The sequence below is a fragment of the Nannospalax galili genome, unplaced genomic scaffold (assembly GCF_000622305.1).
Source record: "Nannospalax galili isolate Female #2095 unplaced genomic scaffold, S.galili_v1.0 scaffold247, whole genome shotgun sequence".
Taxonomy (NCBI): Eukaryota; Metazoa; Chordata; class Mammalia; order Rodentia; family Spalacidae; genus Nannospalax; species Nannospalax galili.
The window spans coordinates 806901-823460 of record NW_008356952.1 but is presented as its reverse complement, the minus strand read 5'-3'; the positions used below and the strand labels follow the sequence as shown (position 1 = coordinate 823460).

Sequence of the window (16560 nt, the reverse complement as noted above, 5' to 3'; positions counted from 1 at the left end):
ATATTCATACTCAGATGCCAAGTAACTCAGAAAGTAAGCGATTGTGACCAGTAATAGTCATATATATAGAGAGATTAGAAATGCATGTGAAAATGTCTCAATGTCAATTGCCTTAAAATGAATTTTTCTTTATGAAACTGTGTATTTTCACAATGAAGTGGAGATCTTTTTTAAACGTTAAAACCTCATTTAATTTTATGTCTTATAGAGTTTATAATAAGATTGTACAAGCATAATAATTCATCTGTAAACCTAAAAATGTACAGCCAATTTTGAAAGAGGTGTACCCTAGCTCAGAAAAATATTATTGAATAGGTTAATGCTGTTGTAATGAATTGCTTCTTCTAATTAAAAAAAAAAATCTACAAAATATGCACATAGCTAATAAGATTATAGAATTGCTTCAGAAATTAGACATCAGTACTTTATTTTCTTATTTAGCCTACAATATAATATGTTACATTTCATGCACATATTTCTTCTCTTTCTTTCTCTAATTCTTCCTCCCTTCCTTTAGGGTCCTATCTCTCCTACATAGTCCCTCTTTTATGTCGTGTGTGTTGTTTGTGTCAATATTGTATGAAACTATCCCTGAGGAGACATGTCTTGAGCCTCTCCTAGGCAGCTTGGCTTGCCTGAGAATGCCTGAGGTCTTTTTAGGCTGCTAAGCTAGTCTGAGAGCATTTTTCAGCTGTCTTTCCTCCTATATACACTTGGGAAGGAAGGGCTTAGGGTATCTGATCAGTTTCAGGGACTTACTAAAACCTTTGTGTTGTTTACTTCTGGGTTTAATGAGCTTTTCTTGGGAATGGAATGGCATGATTCACTTTCTTTTAGAGCGTTCCATGTCTTAGTGAACTTACCTCCAAGATGGAAAGCGCTGAGGAAATTGCTACCCAGCAGTGGATGTACATGTATGTGTGTGGGAGCCATGGTCACCTTTGAGTGTTGTTCTTCAGAAGCTCTCCACCTTGTTTATGAGACAGTCTCCCTCACTGAGACTTGGGGCTTTGGCTAATGAGCCCCAAAGACCTACCTGTCTCTGCCTCTACAGCATGTTCCACCACGCCAGGTTGTTTTATATGAGTTCTGAGGATTAGACTCAGGTCCTCATGCTTGCATGGCATGCGCTTTACTGATTTAGCTATCTTCCCAGACTTTTTTTTTTTTTTTTCGGTCTTTTTGAGACAAGGTCTGCCTGTATCCCCAGCTGTCCTGGAACTCACTATTTAGACCAGACTGGCCTCAAACTCAGAGAGATCTGCCTGCCTCTCCCTCCTGAGTGCTGGAATTAAAGGTGTGTGCCACCATGCCCATCAAATTTCTTTTTTATTTTTGGTCTTTTTGAGAAAGGGTCTCCCTGTAGCCCCAGCTGGCCTGGAACTCACTATATAAACCAGGCTGGCCTTGAACTCACAGAAATTCGCCTGCCTCTGCCTCCCAAGTGCTGGCATTAAAGGCATGCACTACCATGCCCACTCCCTTCTATTTGTATATATGGATAGTGTATGTGTGTTGCATGCACACAAAGGCCAGAGGTCAAACTTTAGGTGTCTTCCTCTATTTCTCTTCCCTGTTTTTTTGGATCTAGGGTTTCTCACTGAACCTGGAGCTCACTGATTGGCTAGGCAGGCTGGCTAGCGACCTCCAAGTAGGTCATTCAGTTAAATAACAGTATTCAATTTCCCTTTAGGGCCTATGACCTTCCCCTCCATGGGTTTTTGAGATATTTGGTACTCACATCCTTTCTCAAAGTTTACCCTTCAGCATTGTCCCTCATCCTCTAGTCAACACTATTGATAAGAATCAGAAAACATGCCATACTTCAGTAAAAACTGACCCATATCAGTAGTAACCATAACCTTTCATTTGAGACCCTTCTGAAAAGAAAAGAAGAAACCTTTGTAGCATGTAATATTTTGTACATGTGTGAGCTAGTTATTTCAAGTAAATTCCTGTTTTCTGTATGCTACTAAGAAAGTAATTTGCTGTAGTTTAAGATCTTTTCAGGGAATATAAGTAATTTTCTGTTTTTAATATTCCTTTTCAATTTGACTTCATCTAGATTTAATAAGAAACCAAAGAGAGGAATACAGTACCTCCAAGAACAAGGGATGCTTGGCACTACACCTGAAGATATAGCTCAATTCTTACATCAAGAAGAAAGATTAGATTCTGTAAGAATACAATTTCATTTCATTCTTACCCTTTCTAGAAGATTAATTTAAGAATACATATTGAGCACCTTTAAAATGCTTCCCTATGTGTTAGAAAGTAAAACCTAAAGAATAACCTAGATTATTATGTATTTGAAGATAATCATAACAAGTTTTACTTTAAAATATTCCAAAGTCAAAATAATTTTTATTATTTTTTTAGAAACACATTTGGTGCATTTAACTTTGAACTTCAGTCTAGAGATTGCTTACCCAAGTCAAACACCTGTGATACTTAGGACTTTTCTGCCTTCTAAATGGCTGTATGGCAAATGTAGTATGTCATTCAAATATTAATTTCTACCCTTCGTTTTTACTTTAGACGCAGGTGGGTGAGTTCCTGGGAGATAATGACAAATTTAACAAAGAAGTCATGTATGCATATGTGGACCAACATGACTTTTCAGGAAAGGACTTTGTTTCAGCCCTTCGTCTGTTTTTAGAAGGATTCCGTCTTCCAGGGGAAGCTCAAAAAATTGATCGATTAATGGAAAAATTTGCTGCAAGATATCTAGAATGCAACCAAGGGTAAGTAAGATCAAATACTTTTTGATTGTCAATTATATTCATGACACTGGTGAGGAGCATCAGGATTTCAGAAGTAATCAGGCTTAATCCCCTTTCCTTCAGACACTTTACACTATCTACTATTTGGAATTGATAAGACAGATCCACCAAAAATTGTGATACCTGACAGAACATTAATCCTGAAGGATAAGATTAAAAATGGTGTTTGAGGTAACATATGAAACAATAAAAACTAATGGTGTGATACATTTATTTTTTCAGACAAACCCTTTTTGCTAGTGCAGATACTGCATATGTTTTGGCTTACTCAATTATCATGTTGACCACAGACCTTCACAGTCCACAGGTACGTTTTCTTCTATATCACTTTTTATAATAAGAATTGGCAATAGAATTCTTTTGAATTAAACAAGTACTAGTTGAAAATTTATTTTTATGTAGCTAAACTAATTACCAAAATAGAGGTGATATCAAGTTTACAAAAGCAATTTGTGACTAAACCTAGTAAGACTTTTAAGAATCTTTTATTTGTCAGGTTCATGATTGACAGTTGTAAAAATTTGAACCTAAAAAAGATGTTTATAGCCCCTTTGTATGTACTTATCACAGCTTGTAAAACACTTTCCATAAACATCTTTTTTTTAGACATTTAGAATTTGTACAGTAGAAAGATTAGTCTAGTATTAATCACCATACTCCACAGTTACCAGTGGTCATTCTTACTGTTACATCTCTTCCCTACCCCAAATAACCTTGACATACATCTCAATTATCATATATCGTTTCATTTGTATTTTAATATGTGCCTCTAAAAGAGAAATACTCTTAAACAATCACTGTACCACCACAACTAAAACATTAACAAAAACTTTAAACTTTCCAGTACGTAGAAAGTGTTCCATTTTCATTTGCCTTGTAAGATTCATAATTTTTTAAATATTAAAGAACCATTCCTTGTTTTTTGATATTTACCTAAAAATGTTGATTTTGAAATGGGGTATATTTTGTTTGATGTCTAAAAACCACATTTTGACATCCTTCAGTAACATTTTCTTTGTAAGTTATTTGCAAGAATTCTTAAATGTTATTCTTGAATATTAATTAAATTACTTATTAGCCTGAGATATACTGGAACAAATAAAAGTCATTTACAGTTTGATTAAACTTTGCAGTATAGGAAGTGTGTGTGCGTGTGTGCGTGTGTGTGTGTGTGTGTGTGTGTGTGTGTGTGTGTGTGTGTTGAAATACTTAAGGTGGGTTGATATGGAAAGTGTGTAACATAAAGTGAAAGCGCTGTGTTTGACATCACACCTAAATTCTAGAATTGAACAAATGAATATATAGCAAATGTACTTGGTTTGCTATAAGCCTTAAAAATTTTAATATTTATATTTGCTTTTGGCATATTATTGGTATTGTAGTCAGAAGAGTTCATCTTCAGAGTTTTGATTATTGGGCATGATTACATTTTTTTTCTCATGGTTTTTTAAGGCATTCCACACATAAGTATTTATTTAGCTATTGTTCCTTCAGAGTTTTCAGTCCAATTTCTCATCTCATTTTACAGTCAAATCCATGGAATTGATATCATGAAGTTATATACCTTTAGTATTAGATTATATTTTTAAAGACATTTAATTTTTGTGGTTTTAGAAACAACTAAATGCTGGGCATGGTGGCACATGCCTTTAATCCCAGCACTTTGGAGGAAGAGGCAGGCGGAGCTCTGTGAGTTCCAGGCCAACCTGGTCTACATAGTGAGTTCCAGGCCAGCTGGGACTACAGAGAAACTCTGTCTCAAAAAGACTAAAAAATAAAGAAACAAATAAGCAACATCCTATGAAGCTGTGCCCTATCCTCTTAAGCATACCTGTATATACTTTTGCTAATTTGAAGAAATTAAAATTTTTTCTTTTATATTTCTTCATTAAGTTTCTGAACAGATGCTGGAGTGATGGATATGTTCAGTTCCTAGCACCCACATAGGGCAGTTCACAACCCTCTGTAACTCCAGCTCCAGGGAATCCAACTCCTTCTTTTGATCTCTGCAGGCATCTGCACTCATATCCACATACCCACAACACAAACATAGACCTATATACATAATTTAAAAACAAATCCTTAAAAGTTTCCAACATAGACATTTAGAGACTATCTTCTTAGAAACCAGACCATTCCACAACAGACTTGATACAACATGCAAGTGTAGAATATCTTTTGAATTCCTTTGAAGCCAAGGAGCCTATTAGAAAACTGAACTCACAATCTTAGCTCCAGTTGTGATTAAAGACCATATAAACTCTAACAAATGACATCATTGAAGAACACAGGCAACTTTAGAAATTCCTTAAAACTATTTTTTTTCCTTTTCATTTATTTATAAAATTTAAATATAGACCTTTACCACATTCTTTATGGTGCTAATTCACCTAAATATTTATGGATAAGCTACTTTATATATAGCATGAGTCTGAATTTTTTTTAATTCTGAGGTATACTTAGAACATGTATAGTCACAATCAGCTTTACACACTTAATGTAAGAATAGCTTAATTGAAGTCTATTAATACAAGAACAGCTTAATTGAAGAATAAAATTCAAGAATTCCATACATGTCAAGCAGAATTGTTTTACACTGCTTCTAGAACCTACTGTACTAGAAGTGTGCAGCATGCTTGGAGCAGCTAAAATCAGTGTATTCTCTGCTCCTATCTTCTGGAAGCCCTTACCGAGATGCAAACATTTAACTGCTACTTCAGATTTCCCATAACACTGTCTCTGCTTTTATTGGCTTGATCCCAAACATATTTCCATATTCAAAATTTCCAGGTCATTTTAATCTTCCTTTACTCCTCGTCAGCATCACTTGGATTTTGGGTTTTATAAGCACCTGTCAGAACTGTAGGTAAAGTGGTTTACTTACTTTTTTGTTTTTTAAACAGCCACGACTATATGTTATGCTGCAGCATTATTGTCTTGAATAATCAGCTTAGTTTAAAATTTTCATGGTAATATTTTTTGAAATTTTATAGCATCAGTATTTTTACCTTGTAACACATTAGATTCTTCTTGCAGAGTAATATAAACTTAAGTAAATATTTGTTTCCTAATTATATCCTCAGAGGAGTCTGGGCTTTCTCAAATTAGATTTGTAAGCCTTTGATGACTTGGTTCATTACTGTTCTATGTGCTTTAATGTACATTTACAAGAGCCTTATCTTTAGAGTTGCTCTAAATTCCTTATGGCAGGTTATGATAGGAATATATCTAATTAAAAATCTCTTCAGAGATATAAGACCTCTAGTTTTATCTGTCCAATTTTCTGGAGATAGGGTTGTAAAATATTTTGCTATGTGAATTCCATTTTGGCAATGGACTTCCTTACATGTTACCAACTTGTATTCCTTACTTTATTAAGAGGAGCATTATTGTTGAGAGTATAGTTAAACAAGACAAAATATTCTAAGGATACTTTACCTAGGTCACCTAATATAATGCCATTGTCCTGGTAATTCAGAACATGTTACATGTTAAATTACTCAGAACGTGTAATTTTAAATAATGTTCAACTATTATTATTTTTGCATCCACTGTTTTAAACAAATGAACTTTTACTGCACTAGCAAAATGTTATGTTATTCTAAACTAAAATTTGAGTATTTTTTATGTTTCTAATAATTTGTGTGGCCCTTTCTAAGAGCCTGTTAGAGCTCTGACACCTTGGGCAAAAGTAAATTCTTTATTCTTCCTCCTTTCTTCTTGCAAATTAGTCTTTTCCACACTTGAACATGTACCAGAAATTCTTTTTTATGTTGCTTCATTTCCCATTTTTATATATGTTTTGTTGAACATTTTCTACTTCTAGACCTCAGAACACTTACAAAATCTCTTAAATAGGTATTGTAATTCTTAAAATGAGTGAAATTTTTGTTAATTTTAGGAGTTATAATGGTTTTTCATGTCTAGGTTAAAAACAAAATGACAAAGGAACAGTACATTAAAATGAATAGAGGTATCAATGACAGTAAAGATCTTCCTGAGGAGTATCTGTCAGCCATCTATAATGAGATAGCTGGGAAGAAGATATCAATGAAAGAAACAAAAGAACTAACAATCCCTACAAAATCAACTAAACAAAGTAAGTACCAGATTAATCACATTCTGATTGATCAAAGGGTAAGATACTGGTATTTTGTTTTGTTTTTTTTTGTGAGGAGGTTGTTTTGAGACTGACTCTCATCTATAACTTAAGGAAGCCTGCCTGGAACCCAAGATCTTCCTGCCTCAGCCCCTCAAGTACTGGGGTAACAGGCATGCACCTCCTTACCTAGATTAAAAACAAAACAAAAACAGATTCTTGAATTTCATAACTTAAAATAAAAAGAAACCCTGCATAAATGTAACTTAGGATACTACTTTGTGGAGAACTGTTACAATACACAATTTGATGATATAATTGGTATTTTTTTTTATATCCCGAAGAAAAATACAACTGACTATGATTAATGAAAAACAACACATAATTTCCATGTGTTAGTGAGTGTTTAAATAGGTACTTATATGTTTAGCAGTTCATTTCAGCAGGAATTTGGAGGCTAAAGGAATTGATTGGGGTACCCCAACAGTCAGACTCTTGCTTTCTTGTCATCTGCAAGCAAGCAATGTAATTCTTTTTTTTTTTTTTTTTTTTTTTTGAGACAGTATGTCCCTGTAGCCCCAGCTGTCCTGGAACTCACTATGTAGACCAGGCTGGCCTTGAATTCACAGAGATTTGCCTGCCTCTGCCTCCTGAGTGCTAGGATTAAAGGCACTGCGCCCGGCTGTAATTCTGTTTTTTAACTATCATTATACATAAATGGAAACAGGACATGGAGGTGTGACTAGAGAGGTCGGGAAAGTAGTATTATTGGAGTAGGAGATGACTTCTTCAGACAGGCAAAACAATTATGCTCTACTTGGAAGTGAAATCTCCGTTTAAACAGCAAAATTGTTTTAGTGTGAGAGAGGTGATAAGCTTTATATGATATATCTACTTATAAAAATGTTTAATATTAAGAGAGCCAGGGAGTTAAGGAGGTAATATCTGTGACATATAAACTGGCTCTATGTCTTACTTTTTAAAAATATTTTGCTTTATAGATGAGGAAACTCAAACCCCAAGAAATTCAGAATCTACAGTTATTTCCAACTTTGTAACCCTAACCTTCACCATCTTTTCTAATTGCATCTTTGTAGTTCCTATTTATGTGTAACGATAGAAAAATTATGTTACTTGTAGGTAGTGAATAGGCAGAAAAAAGAGTTGAAGTCTATTTAAAACTTTTACTTAATTACTATTATTCCTAAAACCCAATGAAAATAAAAGTAAGCCAGATATTAAACCAGGCATCATTAGCTATTCCTTGACCCCAATATCAGTCAGAAGTTTATTTGATAGTGTCAGTTCAACTCTGCTTACAACATTAGAGGTATTAACTAAGTCTTCCATCTTATGCCAAGTAAATGCCTATTCGCTAATTTGATTTTCTTCCTCTTGCCTATACTTTAACATCCCCATATCACATCTTTCCCATCCTCTTTTGATGTATAATAGTTGAAATCAATGAGAAACCGGATAGGGAAAAGAAATGGTGGGGTGCTTGCTGGAAATACTGAAATTACTTGGGAATCTTAGGACCAGTGTTTTTTTGTTTGTTTTGCTGCTTCAGGAGATGTCATTCAACCATATGTGGTACAAGAAATGTCATTGTTTTTAACCTCTCTTCTGTTTTCCTCTCTCATGTTTGGTTGGTTTCCCTAATACTTTGATTTTTGACAGTTGTTCTTATTCTCTAACCTTTTCATAGGTTTTCACTTATTCCTCACTTCTAGTCCAGGTTCCACAAGGTGCAGCTCACCATTTGAAAAGGAATGTACATACTTGGCTATCATGAGCAGGGCCTTTGGCCCAATCCCCAACAAAACCATTGGTCAATCAGTTAGTAAGCAAACAAAGTCAAAAGTAAAGTGTTTAGTATATTGACAGTGTTATAAGCCATTACCTCTGGCTAAGACCAAAGCATTTGGTTTCTCTCCAAATAAAACCCTGAACTCATTAAGCAGTTAATTCTCATTCCCTCTCCCTCTATTATGACAAACCAAGTTTTACTTTCTGTTTCTAGGAATTTACCTCTTCTGGTAAAATCTTCATGTACAGAGATTCAAACAGTATATCATCTTTTCTCTCTGACTTTTTAGCATTATTTTTAATTAGTGTTAATTACTTTTATAAAAAATAGCATCTTGAAACGCTTTCTATTTTAAATATCCAGTGATATTTGTTATTTCAGATGTAGCCAGTGAAAAACAAAGAAGACTTCTGTATAATTTAGAAATGGAACAGATGGCCAAGACAGCCAAAGCACTCATGGAAGCTGTGAGCCACGTTCAGGCACCTTTTACAAGTGCGACACATTTGGAGCATGTGAGGCCTATGTTTAAGGTTAGAATTACCAATAGCTTTTGCCATGGGATATATTTATGTATAATTTTGCTCAGCATGTCTTTTTAAGTTAATAGTCATAGAGTGTATTTAACCTAGAAGATAAGCCAGATTATTTCTTCCATAACCTGGCTTAACTAGGGCTTAACTAATACACATTGTCTCTTCATTAAAGAAAGCAACAAGAGGTATGCATTGTAAGTAATTGATAGGAGTGCAGTCTTGGGAATTAGAAAGACTTTGGAGAGTGGTCATTGATCCTTGGCTCGTTTTCCTCATTTATAAATGATTTATACCTAAATCTTTGGAGTTCACTCCAATTTCAAGTGATCTGAGGCTTGGACTCTCTCATCTGAGCTTCTAGTCCAAGAATTATCATGAGGGTTCTGAGTGCAACTACAGCCATGGAAGTACAGTAAGAAACATATGGGAATGTTACCTTGTGTTTGTGGGTTGATTTAGTAAGACTGATACTTGGTTCTTTGAGATTTAATTTTTCATTCATTCCTCATTCTGTTTATTTTTTCTGTCCTTTCTCCACATTCCAGAATGAGTAAGCATTGCATGATAGGGATTATAAGGAAGTAGAGGGAAATGTAGTCAAGTTTAAAGGGGGTAGGTGGGTAAGCTATGTTCATTATGTTCAAGTGACAGCATGGTGAGATGGTCTGTGGATTAAAGATTGTGTTGAAGGTCTCCTTCTAACCACATATTAAATGTGGGCGATGCGAAATAATGGCAGGACTTTGTGCTTCCTTTCAGCTCTAAAATTTTATGATTTTTACCCCCAGTTCAAGGTCTGTTGTGTTACAAAATTTTTTAAAAGGTAGTGAAGATTTATGGAATAAGAGAAAAAGAACTAGAGAGAGGAAAGTTAATAGTGTAGTAGAGCTGGCTTTATCTTTTAGAATAATACAGAAAAACGTTAAATTGTGAGAAACACTTGTTCTTAAAATTTACACACCAATTTCTTCTTGTTTCACATAATATATCTTTATGGGCCTGGAGAGATGGCTCAGTGGTTAAGAGCACTGGCTGCTCTTGCAGAGGATCCAGGTTCAGTGGCCAGCACCCATGCAGTGGCTAACAACTGTCTGTAACTGCAGTTCCAGTGGATCCGTCACCCTCTTCTGACCTCCATGGGCATTGCATGCACATGGTACATTTACATACATTCAGGCACAACACTCAATACACATAAAAATAAGTGTGTGTGTGTTCTGAGATTTTTTAAAAATATTTTTTATTTTTATTTTATGTGTATGAGTGTATTTATTGCCTGTATGTGTGTAAGTGCACCCATGTCTGCAGTGGTCAAAGAGTGTCATATCCCCTGGAACTGGAGTTATGGCCAGTTGTTAGCTGCCATATGGGTGCTGGGAACTGAACGTGGGTCCTCTGCAAGAGCAGCCGATGCTCTTAACCATTGAGCCATCTCTCCATCCCCTCATTTGGGGAGGTTTTTTTTAAAAAAAAATTTATTATTATAAAAGAAGGAAACAGAATAAGTAAACCTATCATAATTCTTCCCAGAAAAAAAAATATTACTCTGTATAGGTACTTTTCTATCTTATAACTTGTTATCATGCCAGAATTCTGTATCTTCCATTGAAATATTTCCTTCATTTCACTGAAACTCTTCATAGATAGCTTTTATGCTCTAGTTTCTAGATTGGCTGTAGTTTATTTAAATGTCTTCTAAGCTAAAATTAAAAATCTGTCTAAACCCCACTGCCATTTCTACTGCCTGTACTTCAAACACTTTTATCTTTATAGTTGCTATTACTGTTTCTTATCTGGCATTTTTGTGCCTTTTATGTTCCTCTTATCCATTTACAATACAAACTAAAATGCCATTTTCTTCCTCAAAATTCGTTGTTGATTTTTTTGTGATGTGTGAAACCCAACAAGGCCTGTAGAACTTTTGTACTCTGATTCCACTGTTTTACAGTCTGTTCTTCTCAAGACATTAACATGAGAGTATGCCCTTTCTTTCTTTCTTTTTTAATTTATTTATGTATGACTGGTATGCCTGCATGTATGTAGGTGCACCCATGTCATGCAGTGCCTGTAGAGGCCTGAAGAGGGTGTCAGATCCCTTGGAACTGTAGTTACGAACGGCTATGTCTGTTCACTTCCCAATCTAGTATAGTTCCTGGTTTGGAATTGCTCAGTAAATAAGTATTGATTGGAGAAAAAAAAAATAAATGATAAATTTCTAAATTTATAGAATGTAGTTTTTAATATTAAGGGATATAAGCATATTTAAAGATGTTTTTGTGGACTGGAGAGATGGCTCAGTGGTTAAGAGCACTGGGTACTGTTGCAGAGGACTGGGGTTTGGATCCCAGGACCCACATGGCAATTAACAAGTATCCGTAACTCCGGTTCCAGGGGATCTAATGACCTCTTCTGTCCTCCGCAGGCATTGCACCACATGGGTTCACTTACATATTTACATGAGGCTATTCAGTCGTACACATTAAAAGTTTCTGCGTATTACCAAATTGCTTTCAGAAAAGTTTTACAGTTATGAGTGGACATAGTTTAGTTCCACTATATCCTGAATATTATTTAAGTATAATTAAATGAGAACAGCCATTGTCTTTTATTAGTCATTGTCATCTTAATGAAAAGAAACGTTTTCTCCTACAGGCTTAAGAACCATTTGTATTTCTTCTTCTTAAGGTATAACATGGGTTTTCACATTGAAGTACTGTTTGTCTATAATACAATGCATAATTTACTGATTCCATGCAGTGCTTTATAATTTTTAAGTACTGTGCTTCATGTGCTTTTGCATCATCTCTGTGAAGGAATTGCAGATAATAAAAAAAAAGAAAGGATGTTTGAAGAGATTAAGTGGCAGAACGAGGCCTGGGAAGAACCTAGGTGCTGTGACTAATTTCTTTGTTTAGAGACTGTAAGCTTTTACTTTAAAACTTTCTGAGGTTTAGAAGCAAAGCTCCAAGTAATTCTGTTTTCCTTAAAAATGCTGAAAGTTTTATGAATCTTTAAAAAAAAAATAAAGTTGTCATTTCTGTATAGTATACTGGTAAACATATTCTTCATCTTCATGGCTATGTGTATGCATAATTGTACTACTCAATAACCTATTAAAAGCATCATACTTAAGCCAGGCGTGGTGGCGCATGCCTTTAATCCCAGCACTTGGGAGGCAGAGGCAGGCAGATCTCTGTGAGTTCAAGGCCAGCCTGGTCTACATAGTGAGTTCCAGGCCAGCTGGAGCTACAGGGAGACCCTGTCTCAAAAAAAAAAAAAAAAAAAAAAAAAAAAAAAAGACAAAAAAAAAGCAGCATACTTATATCAGAGACTTCAAAGTTATGTGGATTTCTGTTGTGTTGTTGGTCTATGCTAAGCAAGTATTCCACCACTGTGCTGTATTTCTCTGCCCCTTACCTTTTGAGAAGATATCTCACCAAGTATCTCAGATTGGCCTTGAATTCACAATCCTGCCTCAGCCTCCCAAATGCTAAGATTACAGATGTGCATCACCAGGGCCTCCTGTGGATAAAATTTTAATAAATACTACTTCTGCTCCATATTGTTTAATGAAGAAGTAGTTTATTAACTATTTTAAAAATATGGTCCAAAATCAGGTACCACTATCTTTATGTGAAATACAGTTTAAATGATGTCTAGGGAACAGGTTTTAAGGAGAAAAAAAAGGATAATCTAGTTTGTTGCAAATGATTAAAAGGATTCTATCAGAACTAAAGAGTCTGATTTGTTGCGAGGGTCAATACTTGCAAAGAGAAAGGAATTTTTGAAGTCAGTGGTAAAACTCGTTTTAGTTACGAATGGTGACTATTCCTGTCTTTATTATTGTGAATAATTTATATGTTCTTAAAATAATGCTTAAGGTCATTACTGAATTTATGATCTTTTTAAGCCCAGGAAATAAATATTTCTTGTGCCAACAACCTTTCTTTTTTTCAGAACTTGTCAAATTTTCTTATTTCCTGAAAGATTTAAGAAATAATGCAGCCTTATCATAAACTCTTAAATCTCTTGATGTATATAACATTATAAATTTTTAATTTTCATAGCTGGCTTGGACACCTTTTCTGGCTGCATTCAGTGTGGGGCTACAAGACTGTGATGATACTGAAGTTGCCTCTCTTTGCCTAGAAGGGATAAGATGTGCAATCAGAATTGCATGCATTTTCAGCATTCAGGTAACACACCATTTTACCTTTGTAGCCAGTCTGTAAAACATCACCTATGCTATTACTGTAGTTCAACTTAGAATATTTTTATACATCTGACTTATTAAGAACCAACTTTAAATTTATAATAGAATTTAAATGAAGCTGGGGCTGGAGAGATGCCTGAGTGGTTAAGAACAGTGAATGTTCTTGCAGAAGACCCTGGGTTCGAATCCCAGCACCCACATGACAGCTAACAACTGTCTGTAACTCCAGTCCCAGGGGATCCAACAGCCTCTTCTGACCTCTGTGGGCATTGCACGGCACGGGTGTACTTACCTACATGCAGGCAATACACACATACACATAAAAGTAATAAAACATTTTTTTAATTAAAAAAATGAAGCTTAATAATTTTTTGAGAAGCTATGATAGAGTGATTCTATACTGATGTTTCTAAAACCTTTAGGACCTTTGGTTATTTTTTCCTTTATAAAATACTAGCTCTATAAAATGTTCCCAAGAGCTTACTTAAACATGTTTTTAATTCATTCTTATTGATCCATATTTTTTATTTTATATATTATTTTTACTGATATGTATGAATGTTTTGCCTACATGTATGTAAGTGTACCCATGAATGCAGTGCCCACGGAGGTCAGAAGAGGGTGTTGGATCCTGTAGAACTGGAGTTACAGACTGTTGTCAACCATCATGTGGATGCTGGGAACTGAACCTAGGTCCTCTTCAAGAGTAGCCAGTGCTCTTAACCACTGAGTCACCTTTCCAGCCCCTTAGATGCCTTTTAACTTAAGCCAAGAACTTAGTTGTCTTTAAGAGAACCAGATATCTAACATACTTTTCATGAAAGCAGTCCTTTCTAGTAGTAAATGTCCTTTGAGGATAACTTTTATCCAGACTTTCCTTCTTAAAAGCTCATTTCATATATCATTATGATTGTTAGGAATTTAGTACATTGCAAAATACAGTCTAGCTGTAGAAAAAAATGAGAAAATTTATAAATCAGATTTTTTGGTAACAAAACAGAAGCAAAAATGTTCAGTGAATTTTTTTACTGTATAAATTCATTTTTTAACTACTAAAATCTTATTTTGAATTGGCACTTCAAATTGCTTTTGGATCTAAGAAATTTATTAACTTCCTTCCTTATTTTAAAATTAAAAATGAACTTGTTTTTGTATGTACTGCATGACTTACTAGTTAAAAACTTACAAAGGAAGTAGAGAGTTTGTTAGCATAAATATTTACAATCATGTAAATATAATTTTCTCTTTTTCGTAGCTGGAAAGAGATGCATATGTCCAGGCACTAGCAAGATTTACCTTGCTTACTGTGAGTTCTGGTATTACTGAAATGAAACAGAAGAATATCGACACAATAAAAACACTCATTACAGTGGCTCACACTGATGGAAATTATTTAGGAAATTCATGGCATGAGGTATAAACACTTTTAATTTTGCAATTCAGTTTGTAAAATAAGCTGATGCTAAATACTCTATTATTAACATGCTTAAGTGTTTGGGAATTTAGTCTATTTTAAATAAACAATAGATTTTAATAATGACTTGTAATCTTTGTTTAAATCCTAGATGCATACATTTAAATATTTTTGAAGTTTAAACTTTTTTTACATTTTCTTTTCTTTTTTGTCATAAAGATTCTGAAGTGCATCAGTCAGCTGGAGCTGGCACAACTTATTGGAACTGGAGTGAAGCCTCGATACATCTCAGGAACAGTGAGAGGCAGAGAAGGGTCTCTTACTGGAACAAAAGAGCAAACTCCTGATGAATTTGTGGGTCTGGGGCTAGGTAAGAGGATGCAAACTTTTTTTTTAGAATGTGTCAGAAACTGTTTTTAGCCTCTAGATTATGGTTTTTTTTTTTATTGTGACAATAAAATATAATTAGAGAAATGAGATAAACTGCCCTTCACCTAATGTTGCAAAGAAAAGCAAGATGACTAAGTAGAAAACTGATCTTTTGGTTGGTTTGATTTACAGTATTGAATAATGCTTATTCTTAGTTTCCTCCTTGTGACTGAGAAGAATATATTTAACTCACTTGCTTTTAAAACTCAGTAACTTAAATGTGTAGGCTGGTATAAGATAATAGATAGTTAGGGCAACTAGAAAAATCATTCAAATTCAGAAATTTTAAAGTCACTGTGAAGCCTTTCCCAAACTCTTCTACCAGTCCGGATTTCGTCCCCAAGGATCACTGCAAGTTTGAAATGACCAGGAACATCCAGATGTAACCCAATGGTACAAAAGAAAGTATTAGCAAAAGTGGATACAGAAAAGTAGAAGATGATACTTTCTCTGTCATCATTGGAAAGAGTTACACCAAGAAAGAAGCTTAGACTTTGATCTTGAATACTGTATTTCTGGGTTTGAGTTCTATATTTTTTATATGAAAATTACTTTAATTCTCCTAGATGCAGTTTCTACTTTTGCAAACTAAAGATATCATCTACTTAAAGTATGGTTAGGATTGAAATAGAATATATACATGAATGGACTTAGCACAATGCCCACTGTATTCAAGATTAGGGGATATTATCTAACCATTGTCCTTACCCCATCTCCAACCAGTTTATGTAGAACCGTGACTTCAAGAGAACAGGAAGCCAGATTGCCAGCAGTATTTAGTTACTTAGGCTTTGTGCTATGACAATACATTGCAGAAATTTTCTCTCTTATCGTTTAGTAATTTCTGTTCTTAGGAAATCCAAAATTATTTCAAACCTAAAAAAGATCCACAGGGAAAGAAGTAAAGACCAAAATCATGTTGTGACTTCAGGTTGGGCTGAGGAAAATTAGTTCCTGGTGGCATTCCAACTAATCTAGCAGCGCAATCTGTCTGTCAGTGATAACCATAGAAGAGTGTGAAGTATGAGGTCTTGCAAGTGCAAGCCTAATAGACTTGGTGATTTAGCAACAGAATTTAGAATTGCCTGGGCACTATCATGGTGATACATGTAATCTGGAAATTCACTCTAAATATTAGAATAATTACTGCATGAGATAATTTGCAGGTAGATGAAGTGAATGTGCACTGATAACTAAATAACTGTGAAAGGGAGAGAATATAGGAAGATCAAAGTGATAGGTATTAATTGCTGGAGCTCAAACACCAGTGGAAAAT

The 16560-nt window shown here is 34.7% G+C and overlaps 1 protein-coding gene across 1 annotated transcript in view; it reads left to right on the top strand.

Annotated features, from left to right (window-relative positions):
* Positions 1-16560, top strand: part of Arfgef1 (ADP ribosylation factor guanine nucleotide exchange factor 1) — a 116133-nt gene that overhangs the window by 63066 nt on the left and 36507 nt on the right. Inside the window, exons 15-22 of the mRNA XM_008854780.3 lie at positions 2066-2177; positions 2539-2744; positions 3006-3090; positions 6711-6882; positions 9074-9225; positions 13296-13424; positions 14697-14855; positions 15075-15225. Of these exons, the coding sequence (XP_008853002.1) occupies positions 2066-2177; positions 2539-2744; positions 3006-3090; positions 6711-6882; positions 9074-9225; positions 13296-13424; positions 14697-14855; positions 15075-15225 (1166 nt within the window). The remainder of the gene's footprint in view (positions 1-2065; positions 2178-2538; positions 2745-3005; positions 3091-6710; positions 6883-9073; positions 9226-13295; positions 13425-14696; positions 14856-15074; positions 15226-16560) is intronic.